Source organism: Bicyclus anynana, chromosome 13 (assembly GCF_947172395.1).
Source record: "Bicyclus anynana chromosome 13, ilBicAnyn1.1, whole genome shotgun sequence".
NCBI classification, from domain to species: Eukaryota; Metazoa; Arthropoda; class Insecta; order Lepidoptera; family Nymphalidae; genus Bicyclus; species Bicyclus anynana.
Window position 1 is genome coordinate 15,641,295 of NC_069095.1, and position 25,229 is coordinate 15,666,523.

Here is a 25,229-nt window from a genome sequence, read left to right on the forward strand (position 1 = left end):
ACATTTGTCGGGATTTGTAAAATAAAAGCATTATAGAATTTTATGTATTTTAATTATTCTTAAATCTATGTTCACGAGGTTTCCATCGCGGTGGCAGTTTCCTCTGTGTATTTGCCCTTGTCTCCGCCGAGCGCCGCCAGCCTGCCCTTCGCTCTGCGGTCCAGAATGGCTTTGCGGTCTTTGTTCATCTTTAACTTGACGATAACACACTGGGGACAACAAACATTTGATCAAATATTTGGTGTTAAGATCTTCATATTGCAGCTTGGGTGTTGATAGTCAGAGCCATGGAAGTGTCTCAGCAGTAACTGTGCCTGCACCAAACCTCAGCATTGCCACGGTAAGGTTGCTTGGCACAGTCTAAGTTGGTGTATGTTCATCATGTAGATTTGTTATATCCAATATTAAAATGAAGGTGTTTACAAACATTTAAAATGTAATGTCAAAACATCAGATTCAGATTAATTTTAATCACTAAAATACTAATTTTTAATATATAGACTGCATTGTAATTTAATAATATGTGACAAGCAACTATACCCCTATGATTTCAGTCCAACGTTTGAGGAGGTTGAAACCTAAATGTACCGGCTATAGTTTAAAGAAGAAAAAAATTCATCCTCACTTTACATTTAGGGGATTTTTCAAGATTTTATTCTACAACTTTGTTCACATTTTAACACAATCATGCAAATTTACAGCTTTCTAGTAGTAATAGTCTCAGACAGACAGACATGGCGAAACTATAAGGGTTCCTTGTGGACTATGGAACCCTAAAAAAGCCATTATGTCATATTTAACTTGTATCCTCAAGAAACCTACATGCTACATGAAATTTAATTCAAATGAAACTTTTAGCTAGACACATACATACAAGTAATTGTATATGTAAGCTTGATTGTCTTTAATTTCACCCGGAATCCTTTAAACCAAAACAACAAAACTTCTTCAGCTAAACAAGAAGAGCACTACAAATACTAAATAAAAGACCACTCAGGTTAAAAGGTGACAGACATTTTTCTGATAAATGGGTTTCAATATTCCCTATGAACCACTCTAAAAAATAAAATGTGTTTCTGTTATGCTGACATTCCTTTAGCCTCAACATGAAATGTAAGCTTGCTAGGTTCTCTGCATTATTAAATCAGAAACAAGTGGAGCTGCAGAAGAATCAAAGTCATCTGTCTGATATTTTGTTTTTTATTCTCTACATGTTAGCCCTTGACTACATCTCACCTGATGGTATGGTCAAGTGATTATGCAATCTAATATGGAAATAGACTAACTTGTTAGGAGTAGGATGAAATCCATACTCCTTTCTGTTTCTTGCTTGCTTGGCGGTACATCTTTGTTGGTAGGGTGGTAACTACTAACTATCCACGGCCAAAGCCAGCCAGACCTGGATCAATTAAGAAAACCTTAATCGGCCCAGCCGGGGATTGAACCCAGGACCTCCGTCTTGTAAACATACCACTGCAACATGGGGGTCGTCAATTGCTCATCAAGTCGCAAGATTAAAGTAGCCATGCACATGACACATAGTTCAAAAAACTGATAGGGCTCCCAAGATGTGGGAATGGCAACCGTACACCATAAAGCTGTGTCAGTCAGTCCACCACTGGGTGGATCTACTACTACTCTGTGTAAGCAGTTGGAGGATGCCTATGTTAGTTGCCACTACTAACAGCGAAACATACTATAAACATTTCAATACATAACTTATGTATATCAAAGGGATATTTCCTTTGATATATAAAGGTATTTTATTATTATTTAATGACAAAGTAAAAAATATAGGTACCTTTGAGGGATGGATGCCCACATACGCTGTAGCTCCGCTCGCCTTTTCTCTCTGGATCCTCTCAATGTACACCACAAACTTCTTTCGGTACACCTGCACTACTTTGCCAACCTGCTGGCCCTTGTAGTGACCACGTACAACCTGAAAACAGTATACATAAGGTGGAATCATTATAAAGAATACAGAAAAAATAAAATCAATGTTAGTTTCGTTTCGTACTAGCTGATCAATAGATTGTAATATATTTGGTTTAATTTATTTTATAAAATACACGGTATATATTTTTTTAATTTATCTATACTAATATTATAAATGCAAAAGTAAGTCTTATGTCTGTCTGTAACCTTTTCATGGCCATACTGCTTAAACTATTAGGAGGAAATTTGGTATAGAGATAAATTGTACTTTGGAGCAGAACATGGAACTTTTTATCCTAGAAAAGTCCCAAGCAGGATTTGTAAAAAATACAATTTCATGCAAACAAAATCGCGGGCGTCCACTAGTCATTAATATTCCTATACCCCTCCACTAGTCAGAAATAGTGTTGAGTAGGACATACAAGAGGCAGTACATTTGTCCCGTACATGACGTCACAATGTAAGAGCGGCTCAACATTTAAAAATGTACTACTTCACATTTTCTGTCGCGGTAGTTGCTTTACTCGTATGCGAGAGAAAGCAAGGCACTAGTACAATAGGCGAATGGGACGTCATTCTGTGGTCCTGTCATATAATTTTGTACTATATCCCATAGGACGATTATTCTTCCAAGCGCAACGGAAATAGTATACGATGCGTTTAGAAATATTATTTTTTTGAATTTGGATTTATTCAATTGACATTTTATAAAAATAAAAATTACTTAATAATTTAAAAACTGAAATAATAATAACCAAGGAGAATCGACCTATTTTATAGGTTAAAGGTATGGCATTTAATATCAGTATGTTAGACAGACTATTACTAAGCTATATAATTGTGCTTGCTTAGAAAGGATCCTCCAATCCAATGTTGTATTTCAATTATTTGACTTAACTAGTACAAACATGACATTTGTACACGTTGCTTCAAACCAGTTCAAATATGACATTTGTATTTGTTACTTCAAAATTCAAATGTAGTGCCAAGCTTCTGTACGCCTCGCCTCATTTGAAGTGGGACATTGTACTGCCTCGGTACAAAAAAGAGGCAACACTTACAAACTCTTTTTCAAGTTATTTCCTACCCAACTCTAGTCAGAAAGACTATTTTAGTGTGACAATAGTCCATTGGGTAGGGATAAAACCACAACATCAGTTACACTAGTGAGTGCCTCAATAAGACTAGCCAAGAAACAAAAGTTAAATTAGATGTAGATTCACCGTGCACATGCCGGCACCAACTCGACTCCAAGCAAAGTTCCTCAGGACTTAACTTAAAAACAACTTGACAGATATTAATCATTCTTTTACCATTAGTACCACTGAAACACAGTGACTGGATGAAATTGCAAGGCCACACTTGCAAAAGAGCGAGATGAACCTTGCAACCGTTTTATGTGCAGAGTACATACTTAAGTCATTATATATAAAACTACAGAATTCTATTTATTATAACAACAAAAGTTTTACTAGTCTATAAATTCAAAATTTATAAATTATGTAGGTAAGTATTTGGTCATTAAGGTAATCCTTTTACATTATGATCAGCTAGTTTTACATTACTAAGTTCTAAAGCAAAACAGTCAGAGCCAACTTTTGAACCATGGTGCAGAAAAGTGACTACCTTACAGCAACACGGGAGAAAACCCCCCGTGCGTCTGCCCGGTGACCACTAACATCTGCAGTCTGTGAATGGTTTGTTTTCATCATTTTGTTTTGCACTGCCTCTCTAAACATTAAATAAATTTACGTACACAAGGTTATGTTTTGACTCGAGTTACACAATACAAGTGGTTTATAATGGCTGTAATTACCTGTACTTCGTCGTCTTTACGGATGGGCATAGATTTAACGTTGAATTTCTGTCTCAATTCTTTGGAAAGTGGAGACGACATCAACACTCTGCGAATGTGTGAAGGTGCGCTAAAGTGACGCTTCCTGTTTTTCCTCCTTGAGGAAGTTACCAGCCTATTGTACTTCATTCTGGCACTCTTCGCTGAAATCCAAAATACCACGTTTTATTACACTAGTCCAAAAAAACATTAGGTTATTCTTCTGTGCGTGCTAAACGTCAAGTTCCCGCGGCTAATATCTTCTATATAAAAACATAGCAACCGGGAAATATTCATTGTTATAGAACACTAAATACTCAAAGATATTATTAGAAACTTTAAATGAGCACAATATGCAGCACTATCGAAGATATTTTCGGATTAATTCAACCTACCCGAAACGACACGGCAAAGAATCAAATTAAAAAAGAATGACAGATTATAAAAATGGCGACATGTCAATTTAAAAGTGTTGCTATTCAAAAAAATATATACTTAATAGCAATAGCTGACTCTAGATCCATAGACGTCGATTATCCAACATGCGTGCCAAGCTTTACCGTTTGACTTTGATCGACAATCTAAGACTAAATATTTATGGACTAGTAACGCACCCAAATTCACTATCAAAATTGTCCGTTATTTTTTGAGGGGGACTAGATAATTTTACGGATGGAAAATATTTAACACCAATTAATACATTTTGTGTCCTTACACTGCACATTAATATTGATTCGCAATACACACACGTGTAGTATTTAACTGTAAACGTGTAACTAACAAACACATCGCTGAGGCGTAGTTCTGATTATTTTAGTATTTTAGTAGAGTAGGAACCATTGTTGGATTTACCGCCCAAAAATCGTTCGTACTCGACTAAAATACTAAAGTCAGACTACGGCCTATTTGATTCGTCACTACAAAATATTTGATTACTTGATCGATGTTTTGCTGTCCCAGCTGAAGAATCGAATAATTTTTAGTTATCGTTTTTATTACTTTGATATAATAAAAATGGATCTTCGAAATGTATGTACGCCCATAACTTTCAAACGACTACATCAACTTGGATGATTCTTGGTTTTATGTATTTGTTATTATTAGAACAGGTTTGTGTAATTTATTAATTACAAATAAAAAAGTCTTAAAGCAACACTTTTCTGTACTCCTGTGTAAACGCTTCGTAATCTATACTTCTATACTAATAATATAAAGCTGAAGAGTTTGTTTGTTTGTTTAAATGCGTTAATCCTAGGAACTACTGGTCCGATTTCAAACAGTTTCAGTGTTAGATATCCCCTTTATTAAGGAAGGCTACATATTATTACCGTATTCGTACGAGAACTGAAACCTCGCGGGTGAGACCGCGCGGCGTTAGCTAGTTACACTTAAAAGCGGGGTAGGGTAGGGTAATGATTTTTTCAGGGTAGGGATAGGCTCGAAGTAGAGAATGGGTGCGGTAGGGGTAGGGTAGATATAGGGTAGGAGTAGTTTAGGAGTAGGGTAGGGTAGGGTAGGGGTAGGGTAGGGGTAGGGAAGAAGTGCACATAGGTCAAAGCAAAGCTTTACCGAATCCGCTAGTTTGATATAATTAACTTACAGATACAATTGCAAAGTAATTTCATCAAACATAATAAACTAAAATTTATTGACCGTCTTTTATACAATTTAACTACATAAACCGGAATTTATAGTGAGCTTTTTACACGACGAAGACAATAAAGAAACATCGATTCTATAGAAACAGTTTTTAGAAACGCGTTTGATAGTTGATTCTTGATATTTGACATAGGGGTAACGTCTTGCGAGGCAGGTCCTTAAAATATTATTTCATCTGTGGCCACAGCTAATAAGTAAGGGTGCTTTTAGATATTGGCCGACGACAGACGAATAGGTAACAATACGTACGGTACGTAACACGAATATTCGTGCGTTCTGGGCTTAGTGCCGGTATACCACCACCATTTTATAATAGATAATGACCAGACACAGACAGGATTGTACCCAGTATGAATACCTAAATATTCTATTATAAAATGATTGTAATTCATATTTTAATGATAATGATAATGATCATAACATGTTATATAGGTAACAAAAATATGTTACACTTGTTTTTCTTTTTTCAGTTAGTTCATTACTGTATACCTAAGCAGTCGTTTTTTGTACTATGTAACTCTGACGAATTTTACGACATTTCATTTATCAAAATCTATCCAGCCGTTTGGGCTGTAAAGTGTAACCAAACAAATTGACATACGAGTAAATATGCACATATACATGATTGTAAATATACGTTTGAAAAACATTACCCTCCTTCTGACGCAGTCGGGTTAAGAAGAAGAAGTTAACATTATTAAAAAAAGTAAACATGCAAGCTTGAGATTTGGTCCGAGAAGAGCACTCGACAAACTCAGCCAGTTTCTGTACTGTTAACACCATTTCACAATATTTTTCAGACTTATACAAAGCTTTGACGGCCGTAGTACCGTAGCGCAGTGGTGTACGGAGTGAATTTACAAGACCCAGTTCTGTCCGTATTTTTTGTTGACCGGGCTGGAACTATTGAATGAATTCAAATGAAACTTGGCACGGCTAGCTTGATACCATAAAACGGAGAAGGATATAGGATACTTTTTATAGCGAAAATAAAATCAGAAGGGGGTAAAATAGGGGTGAAAGTTTGTACGGAAAGTCCTCCATTTTTAGAGTTACAGTTATAAAAATTTGTCCATAAATCATGGAAAAAATGCGAAATGTAATGTTATTCAAGAATTTATAAAATTCAACCCATAAAGGGTTGGAAGGGGTTGAAATTTGTGAAAAAATAAATGAAAATCAGCCATTTTGCAAGTCATATTTGTGAAAAATGATCTACAAACGGTAGGTTTAACATGAAAAAAAGATCTTCGAAAATACGCGCGCGGCCTCTGCTCTCCGGCTGTGACCAAGTGTAAACAAGCGCAGCCTGCGGCCGTACGCATTGCTGGCCGCCGGCCGTTACTTAGCGTACCACGGCCTTCGCCGTCCTGCCGTGGCTTCGGCAGGGCATTTTATCTAAGTACAAAACTTGCGTGGCCTCCGGCCGCGCGCGTACCGATCCTCCGTACGTGGCTTCGCCTGCCCAGGATACGACTATGCGCGATGACATAGCGTAAAACACACAAAAATATATATAGGTAGAAAAGGGGCGAAAGGGTACATCGATTTTCACGCTGACGAAGTCGTCCGATAATATTAATGAATATCGATATATTTCGGACCCGTATTCCATATACTAATCGAAATTAATATTGTTTATATTAAATATGATTCAACAACTCACTAACTATATAACGTATTTACTCGTACCTATGGTAGGAGCAAGGGCTGACAAATGAAGGTTAAAGATTTCTCACAAAAGAAACAAACATGCTTGTTTAAAATACCTATGTAGGATGTTTCCAACTTTTGGCCGCATGATTTATTTGGCTCTCATTCTCAGAGGAGACTTGTGTTCAACAGTGAGCCGAATATGGGTTGTTAATGATGGTGATGAAATTACCGTTTCAGAGATAAAAGTCGATACCAAGCTTATTTACCTCGGCGCGCGGCAGCTTAACATCATTTCCGAGAATCGGAAGACGAGCAGAAATGAATGAGAGATACCTATAGATACCTGTCGCTAACTAGGAAGTACGAATTGTTCTGAGTTCCTATTTTCTACAAAGGAAAGATCTATTTTCGTCACTATTCAATTTCGTTGCTCTTTTTAATTAATTTTCACAAAAGTGAATGTATCGCTGCTTTTTTAATTTTTAAAATTCAAATACCATTGTAAGTAGATAGAAGGTATGTACTGAAAACAGAATCTAGATAGTCGCAAGAAACTCGGCAGTTTATCTTGAAAAATATACATCGTTATGTAGGAATCTTTTAAAGGTAAATAAGTAACGTATAAAAAACAGAAAGACATTAAAATGTGCGCGAGTGATATTATTTAATATTAAGGGTTATTTATTATGATTTTATATTAAGGGTTCGGTTTTACTACGTACGTTCGGAACCCTAAAAATTCAAGAAAAACGTCGTACCCACTAATAGTCTTTCCGACTAACTGGAGAGGAACGGTAATATGGGTAAATTACCCATATTAACATACTTAAGTTAAGAAATTGGTATTTAAAAAAATATCAGATCATTTGCTAATATTTCGTGCCTTGAAAGAAGAAAGGTACTCGTAAGTACTTCCGATTCTGCGAATTCGAAACATTGTCGTGAGTATGATAGCGACGTGTGCGGCCTACACACCTAGGCCGCACACGTCGCGATTGTGTGACCTCTGAAATGAACTCAACCCTTACAGGTTACTTAATTCGTGTTTTAACTGAATCTGATATATGATCCATAACGATCTGCCGATTAATTCACACTGATAATCAACTGTTAGTATTAAGTACTTAAGCAAGTAAATGTGTAGAAGGAAGCTGGCAGCAGGAGCGTTGTTTACTGTCGATGGACGCTCGCAGCGACCCTGTGACCTCTGGGCCCACCCCGGCGAATGCGTGGCCGAAAGCATTGTAGAGGTCTCTAGCGTTCCCGAACGCACGTCCGAGTCTGCGCAATCCATACACGTCGCCCGGGCCTGCCAGTGAATGGAGCGCCCGCGGAGAGTTCGCACGCAACTCTCTCCGACGGAGAACTGATATGAGTGACGTGCAGTGATCTCGTGAGTGATGGGACTCGAGTGACCGGAGAGATGGCCGTGCGCTCTCCCGAGCCGGGCGAATACCGACCATGTGCGGAGTCATAGGTGAGTCTCAAGGTCACACTGACACCCTGGCTGGATGACTGTCGACCGTTTCGGGGGTTGGGCCCTCGTGTATGGGCCTTGTCAGATTTGTGGCTCGATCTATTCTGCGATTCGGTCGTTAGTGAAAGTGTGTGTGGTTTAGTCATGTTCAACGTTTATTTGATAAAACATTAGTCAGTGTATTGTGTAGACAAGCGATACAATCTTTATCTGTCTATAAAGCATGACATGAAGTCTTACTAAGGCAATATTTGAAGCTATTTAGACATGAGGGTAGCATAAGTTTCTATTTTAAGCTATCTTCTATTCAGGCATGGGGTAATTTAAGCAGAAAACATTTATTTATCTCCTCGTTATTAAGTTATCTACTCGTGATTTGAGGATGTATGCTGCATTTTAACAAGATTTCCCGCATAAAATTTTTCATTATACCTAAGTTAAGTTTACTTTGTTTTTGCTGTTAGTCTAGTCAATTGATAAATTTAATTGGTATTTTAGACCTAATCTATCAGAAGATACTTTAATTAATAATACTTTCCAGCAAATTGACTTTAAATCCGTGAAATACAAAATTGTTTGCTAAAATCATACGAATTTTGCATATAAGATAGGCATTGCTTTTACCATAACTTCCAGTTTTATAGCTTTTATCGTGAAGGGACTATGAGTTGACATTGGGATTTTAGTCTTTCTACTATAAAAGCTCATCGTAGCTTTCGATAGGTAGGTAGGTATCGTATCGTAGAGGAACTACGTAAGTCTACTACTTTATCTACATGCTTTCGTGGAAGGTCACACATCAATGGACCAAAATCCCAATATATATTTTTTTTTTATTCTTTACAAGCTTAGCCCTTGACTACAATCTCACCTGATGGTAAGTGATAATGCAATCTAAGATGGAAGCGGGCTAACTTGTTAGGAGGAGGATGAAAATCAACACCCCTTTCGGTTTCTACACGGCATCGTACCGGAACGCTAAATCGCTTGGCGGTACGTATTTGCCGGTAGCTAGCCACGGCCGAAGCCTCCCACCAGCCAGACCTGGACAAATTAAGAAAATCTCAATCTGCCCAGCCGGGGATCGAACCCAGGACCTCCGTTTTGTAAATCCATATAATAGGCATAGGTTCAAATCCGGTCCGGTGCATTCATCTCTAACTTTTCAGTTATATGCATTTTAAGAAATTGAAGGAAAAACATCGTGAGGAAACCTGAGAATTTTCTTAATTATCTGCGTGTGTGAAATCGGCCAATCCGCTTTAGGCCAGCGTGTTGGGCTATTAGTGTAACTCCACTTATCCTGAGAGGAAACTTGTGCTCAACAGTGAGCCGAATATGGGTTCTTAATGTTGATGATTGTATGAGAAAAGAAACGTGTGGTTCTCGGGACACTCGACAAAAGTGATAACTTAAACTTGCTGCCGTATGCGTGAGCGATAGAAAAGCCAAACAGAGTGGCGCCGTAACGCGTTACGTTACGAAGCGGTTTACTCTCCCGTAAGAAGTTATCACTTCAATAATTATATGCAAAAACAACATTTGCCGGGTCAGCTATGCAATTCTGAAAACAATGTCATACTTACATCACGAAAATTGCAAGTTACGAAGTTTAACGAGATTTTTGTTGTTTAAAAACCTTAATCCATTTTCAACTGAAGCTCATAACAAAAAAAAAATACCGGAGATTAAAATTGAAATCCACAGATGCGCGATTGCAGCTCAACTTTGTTCTAACTTAACAAGCGGGGCTAATTAAAAGCTAAGCCAACAAGATAGCAAGTTTTCTGATTAAAATAACTTTTAGCATATTACATCTTTCACAAATTCCGTGTAACAGGGCCCTAATTAACGTTGATTTTGAAATGTAAATTTTTAAACCATGTATATTTTAAATCTTTTGTAGGTTTGGGTGTACTCTTCTATAATAAGATCCCCAAGACTGTGATGGACCTGCCAATACATAGCTTTAAGCAATGTGTTAAAAAACATTTACTTAGTCGAGGGTACTACAACATTGATGAGTTCCTTAATGATAAAGATGCTTGGAGGCCGTTGGATCAGCTTCCACCTTCACACAGAAAGTAAAACTATAAGAAATGTAAACAGTAATTGTTATTAATTGTAAATTATAATACTGTATGAATGACTTTTTCAAAAGAGCAACTGTTGAGTTTCTTGCCGGTATCTTCTCAGCAGAACCTGCCTTCCGAACCGGTGGTAGAATCTTTACAAATAGTCAACTGACGTGTCAAAAGTGCTTGTAAACTGAGCCTACTTGAAATAAATGATTTTTGATTTTTTGATTTTTTTTTTTTAGTTGTAGAGTTATCGAAGCAGAGCTCATACTGTGAAGTAACTGACAACACACTCGTTTTTATAACATTACTAGCGGACGCTAATAACATGGAATGGAATTAATAGGAATAGATTTCACTCTGTATTATTTATATTAACATATAGGCTACTTTTTATCCCGGAAAATCCATGGTTCTCGAGGGATTTGTGAAAAACTAAATTCCACGCGAACGAACTCGCGAGCGTTTGCTAGTGTTATAATAACTTACAATTGTTAACATCATTAAATTTATTTTAGTTTTACTTCCTGTGTGAAGGTAGAAGCTGATCCAGCTTTATCATTAAGGAACTCATCAAATTGTGTATTCAACTTTTTTTTTAATATGGGGAAATTGTGTAATGTATGTGTGTGTGTGTGTGTAACCTGGACTAAGTAAAGTTTAAGTTTTTAACAAATTGCTTATTAAACTTATGCATTGGCAGGTCCATAACTTACTACATCTTGATAAATCATCACGATTGATCCAAGGCTTGATTAATTTGTATTATTAACTAGTGGACGCCCGCGACTTCGTCCTCGTGGAATTCAGTTTTTCACAAATCCCGCGGGAACCATGGATTTTCCGGGATTAAAAGTAGCCTATATGTTAATCCACAGTAAAATCTATTTCTATTCTAAATATCAGGCAAATTCAGTAGCCGCAGCGTAAAAGAGGAACAAACATACTTACACACACTTTCGCCTTTATTACTGTGATGTGATAAAAACCGTTTGAAACCGGTTTAGAAGTCCGTTTAAAACAGAATTTCATGCGAACGGAGTTGCGGCCATCTGCTATCTATACTAATATTATAAAGCTGAAGAGTTTGTTTGTTTGTTTGATTGAACGCGGTAATCTCAGGAACTACTGGTCCGATTTGAAAAATTCTTTTAGTGTTAGATAGCCCATTTATTGAGGAAGGCTATATGCTGTATATTATCCCCATATTCCTACGGGAACGGGAACCACGCGGGTGAAACCGCGTGGCGTCAGCTAGTTATTAAATATTTTTCACACAAAGCTGCTATTTTCAAGTTCAGCATTCTTAGTCAGGAACTTTTTTATGAATCACTCAACTATGTCTTTAGAAAGCTCGCGAGAATACCTCATGTTTCCGAGAAGTTAATATTTCCCTTTAAAGTTACTCGTTCTTAGGTATCAAGAGCTTGAGAATATTGTCTTTCCTTTGGAGAAAAATTAGACGAGTACTTTGATTCCAGTAATGTGGATATATTTATGTAGAGATACGTTTATTTTTTAACTGACTTCAAAACAAGGAGGAGATTCTCATGTTTTTTTAAATGTTTGTTAGGTAAATCATAACTTCGTCATTTATTGCAAATTCTTCGTCACCAATTTTCCAAATTCTTTTTTTGTTTGAAAGAGTATACTTCCCATTTCAGATTGTTCCTATTTAATTTTCATGAAAAATTTCTTGGAAAGAAAATCTTAAGCACATGATTCGAATCCTGGACCTCATGATATGACAAGGCAGTTATGTAGTGCCTTTACTTACTTATTCAGATAGGCGAGAAGAATTTGTTATTGATATGTGAGATATACGTTCTGAAGGCATATTTTATAAGCTCGTTTGAAATGTAGGTCACGGAGTAGGTACGAACGGTCCAAATCTATTCGCCGGCTTTAGATTCGCGCGATTTTCACGTAAAACTCTGGTAGTTTATTGGTATCATCAGTGGCGTGCATAAGGATTTGAACAAGCGTAAGCGCTGTACGACAAAAATGAAAACATCGTGAGGAAACCTGCATACCAGAGAAATTTCCTAATTCTCTGCGTGCGTGGTGGACTAAGGCCTAACCTCTCTCATTCTGAGAGGAGACTCGAGCTCAGCAGTGAGTCGATAACGAGAACTTTAGTTTCTTTGTTTACCAGCGACATTGCGATTTTTGTTCGCTTAAATTAAATTTAAAATCTAGTTGTTGCAGATTACACATTTTCCTGGAATATATTTAGTACATTCCTTTATTTACTCTGCGAAAGTTTCATTTGCTCACAGTAATCGGATTGAATGTTACGTACAAACGCAACATGGGAATTTTGTGGGAGCTTCCGTCACAGAGGAAATAATGGCGATCTTTTTAAATGTGTTTTTTTTAAGTTTACAGACAAAAGTGCGTCTTCAAACAGTGCGTGTTACCACATAAGTAGGCTCAGAGTCACACAGCGGGCGATGGAACGAGCTATGTTTGGAATATCTCTGCGTGATCGAATCAGAAATGAGGAGATCCGCAAAAGAACCAAAGTCACCGACATAGCTCAACGAGTCGGGAAGCTGAAGTGGCAACGAGCGGGGCACATAGAAGAGCCGATGAACGTTGGGGTTCCAAGGTGCTGAATGACGACCTCGCACTACAAAGCAGCGTTGGTCGACCCCCCCACCAGGTGGACTGACAATATCAGTATCGTGATGTTTGGAAGTCCCTACAAAAGGCCTATGTCCTGCAGTGGACGTCCATCGGCTGATATGATGATGAAGTTTACAGAATCTTTGTATATATATTCGAGAGGTCACTCATCACGAAATCTCGAAAACCACTCGACATACACAGATGGAATTTGGTAGTGAGGTAGTTACAGTTAGTAGATGTCAACTAAGAATGGATTTTTCGACAGAGTCAGATTAAGGAGGTCAAAGGACGGATAAGTTAGCGGGCGTCAGCTAGTCATTTATAAGATATCATTCGCACAAGAGTGTTTTTTAACAGGCGTAAAAATAGACCTTCATTTAACTTCGAACGCATTTTTTAGGCCCGTTAAAAAAATCTCAGTGTTAAATACCCTAAATGGATTCTTAGCTGTAGCTAATAAATAAAGTTAATAGCATATTCGGACAAAACGAGTTTTAGACGTATAAATAAATTAATTAAAATTTTAAAACATTAAATAAGAAAAAGTAGGCTGTGCTTAAAACATAGGTTTTATTTTGTTAGACTTCGCTTATCGACCTGTGAAATACATTGAGTGGTTTCGAATATTAGACCAATAATTAATTAATTTATTTAACAATTTTGTTGGTGGTCCAAGTCCACCAACAAAATTGTATGTAACAATTAAAAATTGAGTATAAAAAAAAATAAAAAAAAAACAAATTACATAAATTTACACAAACTAACAATTAGAGAAAAATAATAAAGAGAGACCTTTTGAAAAGTCCCAATATCTACACGGTGAAGAAGGCTTGACTGGCAGAACAGGACATTGGTTCGATCCATGCCTATGCACTATTGTCGTAGCCACTGTAACATAGTCTCTCCGAGCAATTTTAGGGGGGGGGGGGGGATTATATATACAGTAAAGAAAAATGCAATAGCAAATACTCTTTAAAAAATCACCAGCACAATATAGTGATTTGCATTTAGCTACGGAAGAGCGCTCAGGGGCTCCTATTTGCAGTTTGCACCTTGTTATAACTTTGAAATTTCATGTTTGCTAACTTACGTTCAAAGCTAGCTTAGTAGCAAATGTGTCCTCCGAGTGTAACACCTTAATAACCCTGTTACATCATTACTGGATAACTTTCGACGTGCATACGAAGTTGACCTTGAGGAACTCCTCTTAACACTTGTACGGCCAATTAAACAGTTCCATTGTATACAATATTAGTTAGTAATGATACGACTATATGAATCAATTAGCGGACGCCCGCGACTTCGTTCGCGTGAAAATGTAAACGTTCAACCCCTATTTCACCACCATATATATTTACGTATGTTTTATATATAACACCCTGCCAAATTTCAAGTTTGTAGCATGAAAAATTAAAAACTTTCATAAACTTGCGAGAGCCTTTAGACCTCTTTAATCCGGCCCTATAGCAAAATCCGTTATTAGTATACCTAGTATCTATAGACTACCTCACTGTCAAATTTTATTTTTGTGCATCCAGCGGTTTTCGAGATTTCATAATTAATGACCTTTCGCATTTATATATAAAGATTTACCTAGTGCAATACTTGGAAATAAAGTGATTGAAAACAAAAAAGTTGCTTCAAGACATCGTTTTGATTCATGACAAATGCATAGGTAAATAAAATCGTACCATTCTAGGGAATATCGTCACGACTTCATGAAATAATGCGATACATCTGCGAGCTACTTTCTGCAATAGGTACTTGTAACATAAGTGTGTTACTTATGTTACAAGTGATCGTGTTGATCAATAACAAATTGATCAGTTTGCTCCATGTTGATCAATATCAGTAGATGATACTACAGCATACAGCATTTCTCAACCTTTTTCAGCCACGGACCTCTAGTAAATCAAGCACAGCTTTCACGGACCCCGTAAAAAAATCCGATTAGGTATTTATTTTAGTTATTACAGATACAAAATAGGTACCTACTTATAACTGTTTACTATGAAAAATATGAGAAACGTTCAAGTAAGCAGTAAGATCCGTGTTGAAAGGTCGGACCCCCTCAATATTCAAATTAGTATTTCAAATACGAGACATTAGCAATTATGTATGGCCTAGAGATGACACCGCGGACCCCCACACATATACTCGTGGACCCCCCACACAGGGCTTCGCGGACCACAGGTTGGGAAACGATGCTATAATACACTTGCAATTTAGCTCGACATTCAAGTTAAGGGCTAATTTATCATTGAATAAAAAATATAAATTAATAGCCTAATTATTATTATTTAAAAATGGATTAAAGGCGCCTCTCGGTTCCAAACTCAGGTCTTAATCTTACAAAGAAGTTACATTAATTAGTAACATAATTAGAATAAATTAAATTATACGCGAAAATCAACCAACCAAACCAGTTGAGTCAAAACGTCGCTATGAGAATCAAGCACCAAATATACTTGATTTTCAAGAAAATGTAATTATGTTGTCAAATAAGTTATATGAATTTTGTCAAATATTAAATATGTCAACCATTGAATATCTATCAATACAAAGGGAACTCGGACTATTTTACTAATTAAACAACAGACTTTACTACATACAGCCTTTCTTAATGAGTAGGTACTGTTTATCAAAACACAAATTAAAAATGAGGGTATATATAACTAGTCATTTCACACCTAATGAAAATGAAAATAGATTCGATTAATAAACTTAGATTAAAAAGTTTTGGTTTATATATCTTACATAACATTTTATAAACAAACCATACATAATTTAAAATAAATAAGTTATGAAATGACATGCATTTTCTACCTTCATTTCTAATTTATTTCTTGGTAAACAGTACTCATCAAGAAAAAATATTGTATAGACTGATGCTTGATCCTTTGAAACTGTCTTCTTGACCCTTGACTTAAACAATGCTTTGAGGCGAATCATGAGATTCGATACCTCGATTTGTGATAAAATGTTGAGTCTTTTTTCAAGAAGCGTCGTCGGTCTAAGCTCTGTATCTTACAGACGCATGACCTTGTAGCTTCATAATAGCTTAAACATTGGAAAGGCAGTCTTATACGGACGAAAGTAACGCAGTGATGTAGAAAATGAAACGTCCGTTTTGGTCCGCGAATCGTTTTGTGGTTTTTATTATTTTTTAAACAAAACATCCGCGTATCCGGCCGCCTGCCCTTCGCTACCGGTGCTGTAATTATACTAAACGAAAGGAGTTTACCCTCGCACTTTTTGCTCTGCTATTTTTGTATATTTTTTACAGAAGGGCCTGTGTTTTGTAATGGTTTTATATTTATAAGGTGGTTTTGCATTTATTTAATTGAAAAATACAAACTCTTTTTGAAACAAGAATTAAATTTTACGATTTTACGAAATTTCTATACAACATCGCATGAGAATTTCTTTATTCGCAACAAGTAGATTTATAGATTAGCTTTATTATATTATGCAATTAATTATAAATGGAAATCTAAAATTTATCTATACTAATTTTATAAAACTGAAGAGTTTGTTTGTTTAATTGAACGCGCTAATCTCAGGAACTGAAAGGTCCGATTTGAAAAAATTATTTCTGTGTTAGATAGCCCATTTATCGAGGAAGGCTATATATTATCCCCATATTTCTATGGGAACGGGAACCTCATGAGTGAAACCGCAAGGCGTCTGCTAGTACTAAATAAAAAGAGTACCTGTACCTGTGACGTCACACGGGTCTCAACTGAAAATCAGCGCCGTGTATTATGCTTGTATGTAGTGCACGGGCATATGCTGAGCTGTACACCCTTTCTTTTTAAGGGTTACAGACAGACATGCTGTCATAAGGATAAGGTATTTATTGACTGTCTGTAACTTTTAGATATGAATAAATTTATTTTCTTTCTTTCTTTTCTTTTCTGTAAATCTTTATTGGGAGTATTAAAACATTAGATAAGAATTTTACTATAAAACAAAAGTAGTATTTCTTATGGACATTTAAAATCATCATCATCATCATCATCATCATCATCATCATCATCATCATCATCATCATCATCATCATCATCATCAATAACAACTCATATTTGGCTCACTGTTGAGCACGAGAGAAAATTCTCAGGTATACAGATATCCTCACGATGATTTTCCTTCACCGTTTGGGACACGTTATATTGAATTCCTTAAAATGCACACAACTGAAAAGTTGGAGGTGCATGCCTCGGACCGGATTCAAATCCACACCCTCCGGAATCGGAGGCAGAGGTCATATTCACTGGGCTAAGAAAGAAAGAAAAGGTCATAAGCTATTCCATGACCATGATTCAACACAGGATTCAAACACAGGACGCCACTGTAACAGGACATATAAAAATCAACATATTAGCAGGTTCAAGCGGAGACCAAAACTACTTCGACGTAGGTACATCAATATTAAAAGAGTCGTAAAAGTTTCATGTGCCCATTCCAAAGGTGGGAACAGACAGGCTGGCAAATATTGTTTTACGAGTCGACAACTATCGGCGCTCGCAGTTCCACATTGGGTTTTATAGGATCAAAGCGGAATATAGATTTATTGATGCATTTGTGAGAATGGACGGCATGCGACGGACTTGGCTGCCCACTTTGCTGGCCACTAACTTGTTACGTAAGCGAATTTAACTAAATCAAATTCAAATTTATATTAATTGTTTAATTACAGGGTAACATACTAAATGGTCGTCGTCGTAAGCCGTGTTTCTTTGTCTGTCTCTCTCTCTCTCTCTCTCTCATAGAAAACAAGTCAGTTATTTTCGTTTCGTCTTTCTATTTCTCATTGAACAGCGTGGTGTCGCGACGATTATTTTTGTTGAGTGTCATCATCATCATTATCAACCCATATATTCGGCTCACTACTGAGCTCGAGTCTCCTCTCGGAATGAGAGGGGTTAGGCCAATAGTCCACCACGCACGCCTAATGCAGATTGACAGACTTCACATACGCAGAGAATTAAGAAAATTCTCTGGTATGCAGGTTTCTTCACGATGTTTTTCCTTCACCGTTTGAGACACGTGATATTTAATTTCTTAAAATGCACACAACTGAAAAGTTGGAGGTGCATGGATCGGAGGCAGGGGTCACATCCACTGAGCTATGACCCCTGTGAAGGAAAACATCATGTGGAGACCTGCATACCAGAGAATTTTCGTAATTCTCTGCGTATGTGAAGTCTGCCAATCCGCATTGGGCCAGCTTGGTGGACTATTGGCCTAACCCCTCTCATTCTGAGAGGAGATTCGAGCTCAGCAGTTAGCCGATTATGGGTTGATCAAATCAATCAAAAAAATGTTAGAAAAAGATGATAAGTTTACCAAGGAAAATAATTAACACGTTACCATTACGGTTTCGTTCAAGAATGTTTGTACTCCGTACGTTGTGATACTTACTTTTTCCGCTTGTAGAATAAATTCGTGGCCCTAATAAATAGTCGATCCGACATCTCAAAGGATTTAGTTGCCTCCCTTTTGCAGATTGTGAAGCCGGCTTCAATACATTCTTTTAGCTTAGTTTCAGAGTATAAGCATAATTTTAGTGTTATCTACTTATATAAAAATCTCTTGATGATATTATAAAAATCTATGCAGATTAATTGTCTATAGATAAGGTCAACGTCAAAGTCAAACTTCAAAATGATTTTACGGCCACAGAATGTTCTACAAATTTCTATATTATCAATGTTAAAACATGTTCTACATCTCCCCTACATTCTCCAGTCTAAAATATACCTTATAACGTAGAAAATAGAGTTAATTTCGTATTGTTTCAAAGTGTTGCCCAGCTCGAGGTACCGGCTAGTACGCACTTAAGGGTTAAAAATTACCAGGATGTGTATAATTGAATTACCGGTGGTAGAATTGTGCAAACCAAGAGGGCGCCGCAAAAACCTAATAACAAAAGCGATGTCGTGAGTGTGGTTTGCCTAAACAGACAAAAACGTGAGGTTGTTGAAAAAAGAAAAAGAACTAGAAAGAGGGTAGATCGATCTGCCCCTAACAGCTGATGTCAACTTCGCATCTCGCAACTTCAGTCCCGTCGTGACCACGATCCATGCAACTGGGTCGAAATATCGGCATTAAAAATCTCGTCGTTTTATCGCGGTAAGTACCCATTTAAATAAATAATATTCAGGATGTGTATAGCTTCGTTCGTTCGTAACACTCCCGATGGTCCGCGGGGGTCGGGAGGGGGGTGGCGATGCCCCGCGCTCATAACTTCATACCCGCGCAGTCCTTCCCTTTTCCCCGCACGTGCAACTTCATACCCGCGCAGTCCTTCTCCTTCCGTCGCCCGCATATCAATATCAACGAAATTGCCTGTAATATGTAAATAGTACCCGTTATGTGTACTCTTCTAATACACTGGTACATTGTTCGACGGTTTTGCATTATGTGACGATTAATATACTAGTTCCCTCCACTGTCAGCCGCATAAAAGAAAGAACTTCGCTCCAAAAATAAATATTTACATTATTCAATTAATTTCCCAACTCAGCAGGGATTTGTAAATATGTAGATGAGCTGCCGCGTTTTACTGTCGGGCTACTTTGTCGGTGAATTAAATGCGGTTGTCGCAGGACATCTTGAATTTTCCATGAGTTGCCTTTTCGGTGCGTCGGAAGTGCTTTAATCTTATTTAGTGTGAAGTTGTCAAATAGTTTGTATTCAACCTGCGAACGTAAATTGCGAATGTGATCGGAAACTGTTTTTACAAAAAATAAATTTGAAAAAGATTTACTTTAAATATATTTTTAATTTTTTAATAAGCTAGTAAGTTGCAGGCAATGCCTCTCCAAACTTTCAAGATTTTATAAAAATAGACAGACATAAACATTTAAGAATAAAAACTCGATTGCCTGGTTGATAAAATTTATAGTAAATTCTTCAATCACATCATTATTAAAACAGTGTTTTATAAATGAATTCAAAACTTATACATGTAGTTTTGAAATTATTTTTCTTCCAAAAAACTCTCAGTTAAAAATTATCATCACGGATTTGGAAGTTGGCAGCCCTTTTGCTTCGAAGAGCACTTTAAACTGACTGTCCCGGTCATTTTCATGTAAAAACTTAATCACTTTAAGTATTAAAGCAGTGTGAAAGGTCTTAACTCCTTATCCCCTATACTATAGTCTCCCATACAAGATTACCTACCTGTACAGAGAAAGTAAGTCGTGATAGCCCAGTGGATATGACATCTGACTCCGATTCCGGAGGGTGTGAGTACGAATCTGGTCCGGGGCATGCACCTCCAACTTTTCAGTTGTGTGCATTATAAGAAATTAAATATCACGTGTCTCAATCGGTGAAGGAAAACATCGTGAGGAAATCTACATACCAGAGAATTTCTTAATTCTCTGCGTGTGTGATGTCTACCAATCCGCATTGGGCCAGCGTGGTGGACTATTGGCCTAACCCCTCTCATTCTAAGAGGAGACTTGAGCTCAGCAGTGAGTCGTATAAGGGTTGATAACGACGACAGAGAAAGTTAGTTAAGACGCCATCCATTATATTATGTGTTATTCGTGTCTGAGTCGGTTTTATCAAAAGAGGTTTAATTTCCATCTACCCACGTAATGCATTCTTTTCAAGAATATGACAAGTATTAAGTAGCCCGGCGAGACATTGTTCGGCTCAGTCTGCAAACAGACGTGGGCGGGAGTACACCTCACTCGGTGTCATTCTGTGGGCGCGCGCTGAAATAGTGTGTAAATACCGCAAGCTCTTCTGAATACACCGCTTTAATATTATCTGAATGGGCTTTGAATTCTTTGTGAAAAGATCGTGAACTAAACCTTCAAACAGTAACTATTTTGGTTGAATGTGCATTTAAGGTCACATATTGTATTTTTCTCTATCCATGAAGGTTAAATAGTTAAACAGAAACGAGGAGGTCCGCTGTAGAATCAAATGTAATAGCTCAGCCAGTCACGAAGGTTAAGTGGCAACTGATAGGTTACATTGTTCGAAAAACTGATGGATATTAGGATCCCAAAGATGTTGTTGTTGTTGGGATCGCTAGATCCCAGACCGGTGTCCGGTAAGAGCAACAATAGTCTACCCTCCACTAGGTGGTCCAACGATATAAATTGGAATACAGGGATCCGCTGAATGCTGGCGACTCGGCGGCTGGCAGTTGAGGCCATGGTGTTTGGAAGTTCATATAAGAGACCTATGTCCAGCTGTGGACGTCCATTGTCTGACAATGATGATGATTGTCCTTTTACTTACTTTATGAATTACTAGCTGACGCCCCGCGGTTTTACCCGCGTGGTTCCCGCCTTATATAGCCTTCCTCGATAGATGGGCTGTCTAACACTGAAAGAATTTTTCAAATCGGATCAGTAGTTCCTGAGATTAGCGGGTTCAGAAAAACTAACTCTTCAGCTTTGTAGTATTAGTATAGATGACTGCCGATGGCCAACTGTTAATTTGGCTAGCCTATGAGGCTTCGGTTTACGAAGTCCTAGGTTCCAGTCCTGGGTCGGGTTATAGGTATTATATATTTCTTTATTCTATGAAATCTACAAGAAACTTATGCTAATTAAAAATATAATTATTTATAACCGACTTCAAAAAAAGGAGGAGGTTCTCAATTCGGAGCGTTTGTTTTTTTAATGTTTGTTACATAATAACTTCGTCATTTACTAACTAATTTTGAAAATTCTTTTATTGTTTGAAAGAATATACTTCCAGATTAGTCCCATTTCATTTTCACGCAAATCGGTTTAGTAATTCTGTACTAAAATCAAAGTAACTGAAATACGTCTTTGAAATCGTTTCCATTTTTATGTTAAAAGATTATGTGTTTTATAATATACTTACATATAACATTAAACAAGCTATCTAAGTAACGGTCTATGAGTTGATGAATCAATGGTTGTATGAAATTGTATAGACATTATGTGAGTTAATTAAGCGATACCATCAATCACAATAATCCGTAACATGACACTCTGATAGCTCGCTGGAGTATTTATACGCTGGATAGTTTTGATTATTGGGAACTTTTAGACAATGTCATCGTACTGGGATTTTACCTCATTTATTTATTTATTGGATATTAACAGACTGTAATACTCTCAAACGGTGAAGGAAAAACATCGTAAGGATACTTGCATACCTGAGAATTTTCTTCATTCTCTACGTGTGCAAAGTCTAAGACCTAACCCCTCTAACTCGTGCTCAACAGTGAGCCGAATATGGATCGTCAATGATGATGATGATGACTCACAAATCACGTGTTTTTCTATTGGTAAAGGAATTTCTCGGTTTTTGAAAATTTATGGTGGAAATCCAGAGATTTAATTCCTCAACCCCTGCAACCTGCAACCTCAATTCACCTCTTGATAATAATATTGTTATAATAAACAATCAATCAAAAATTTGTTATCAAGTCAGGCGTCGCGCAATTTAAAAGAGGTGATTTGCAGCCTAAGCCCGCCAAGTGGCTTCAATGCAGGTATGCGAGATTAGGATTATAATGTCTGACTATGTTATTAGGTACCACTATTAAATGTTAATGGGCCATATCTCTAGATTTACTGAATGGATTTTGATGCAGTTTATTAAAAGAGCCGTGATAGTCCAGTGGATATACCTTCGATTCGGATGTAGGTTCGAATCCGGTCCGGGGCATACACCTCCAACTCTTCAGATATGTGAAGGAAAAACATCATTCTGCATATCTCAGAATTTTCTTTATTCTTTATGTGTGTGAAGCATTGTTGACTAAATAAGTCTAACTCTTCTTATTCTGAGAAGTGATTCTTGCTCAACAGTGAGCCGATCATGGGTTATTAATGTTTATGCTAATTAAGGATACTTCATCATCGATATTCATAGTCAAAAGAATGTATGCGGGTATAATCGCAAAGTACAGTTGGTTAGTAATATATAAGCAAAATTAAATGAGATTAATCAAATATCTTCTCGAAAAATCTCATCAGAACGTGGTAACCATTGGGGAAATGTTTCATTCTTCCCATTAAATATTATACAACCTTTTTAAAACTGTGCCACCGATATCAAAGGAGCCTTTGTGATGTATCAAGATGAGAACATTGAATTGACTATCTTATCACGTCGATCTTAGAGTCTAAAATGCAACGACGTGCGGTTAGCTTTTTTTATTACGTCGTTAAAACTTCATTTTACCATGTTTTTATTCCTATCTCCGAGTTTATCGTATACCATGCACGTTATTATGACTCCTATGTGCTCCTGTCACCTTGGTATCAGTTTACGTTCCTTTTGAGAACTTTAATTTGTATGTTCTTTTTTATAGCGAAAGTTGGTGTTACCCACCTGACATTAATTAGCCATCCCCTTTTAAGTATAGCAACACTTCGCATTGCATATGTTAAACCTAACCTAACCTAAACATTTAGGTTAGGTTAGGTTTCTGAGTCACTCAAGTTCCGGTTCTTAGGAGTATGTGTGGAGTTCACAATCTATCAACAGTTTTTTTTTATTCTTAACTTACAAGTTAGCCCTTGACTACAATCTCACCTGATGGTAAGTGATGATGCAATCTAAGATAGACGCGGGCTAACTCGTAAGGAGGAGGATGAAAATCCACACACCTTTCGTTTCTACACGACATCGTACTGGAACGCAATATCGCTTGGCTGTACGTCTTAGTCGGTAGGGTGGTACCACTAGCATTACCTAGGTAACGTAACTAGCCACGACCTCTTCCACCAACCAGACCTGAATCAATTAAGAAAACCTTAATGACACAGCCGGAGTTTGAATTTACATCCTACTCCTAACAAGCCTGCTTCCATCTTAGATTGCGTCATCACTTACCATCACGTCAAATTGTAGACAAGGGCTTAAAGATAATAAAAAAGCGCGTTTCACCGAATGCTACATGTTTGCTTATTATTATAGCGTAATTGCTAAGCGCTAACCTCTATCATTACTATCCAATACTGGACATAGACTTCTTGTATGGACTTCCAAACACAACGATCTCAAACCGCCAGCATCTAGCGACATATAAAATAAAAAGAAAAATAATTATAATTATTATGTCCTCGTACTAAAATCCTTCAACCGTATCTCATTTTAAGAGGGCGAGTCACCCCTTTAATTTAAAAATACAGCAGCTTGCGTCACCTCAATCAGCTAATACGATGTCTCAGTCACCTGAACATGCGGGTAATAGGTCGCCTATATATAGCTGGATATATCTGTACTGGAACAGGGGGAAAATAGCTTGGGAACCACGCACGTATTGAACGGTACAATTAACACGTTCGCTGCGCCACTGATATTTCTTTACTTTCCTCTGGTGCGTTACGAGGTTTTTTGACCTCGTACTAAAACGTTGTGCGATACGAGGTCCATCGACCTCGTAAATCTTGAAGACGCTAGACTTACGAGGTCAATTGACCTCGTACCACAACGAACGTGGTAATATATACCTATTGATATTTTTACTACTCTACTACGGTGGTTGTGAATATGGGTTATGATTTTAATCTATGCAGATTCGCTTTTGATCATTTCACCAGATGGTAAGTGTATATTATGGTCTAAGATAGGACACGCTTGCTAGAAAATGCCTATTTACCACATTTGTACAAAACGATCCTTTAATTAATATTTTAATTTAGTTTATTTAAATGTATTTGTACAATTATATTATCTGTGACGTCACACGGGTCTCAGTTGAAAATCAGCGCCGTGTATTATGCTTGTATGTAGTGCACGGCATAGTATTATTTTTAAGGGTTACAGACGGACATGTTGTCATAAGAATAGGGTAGTGACTGTCTGTAACTTTTTGAATAAAGCAAATATTAAAAGTGCAATATTCAGTTCTCAATACACAGTCTGTATTATTCTCAAATAAATAGTTTTCTAGTGTAAAACACTTTATGCAAATATCAACTCTAATTTGATAAGCAAAGAG

At 37.1% G+C, this 25,229-nt stretch overlaps 1 protein-coding gene across 1 annotated transcript; it reads right to left on the reverse strand.

Annotated features, from left to right (window-relative positions):
* Positions 1-30: 30 nt before the first annotated feature.
* LOC112050898 (60S ribosomal protein L26) lies at positions 31-4,310 on the reverse strand. Its single transcript, XM_024089306.2, has 4 exons — positions 4,168-4,310; positions 3,755-3,936; positions 1,802-1,942; positions 31-209 (listed from the first exon to the last, which is right to left on the reverse strand). The coding sequence occupies exons 2-4, from the start codon at positions 3,920-3,922 to the stop codon at positions 72-74; spliced, it is 447 nt and encodes a 148-aa protein (XP_023945074.1). The 5' UTR covers positions 3,923-3,936; positions 4,168-4,310; the 3' UTR covers positions 31-71.
* Between the last annotated feature and the right edge of the window lie 20,919 nt (positions 4,311-25,229).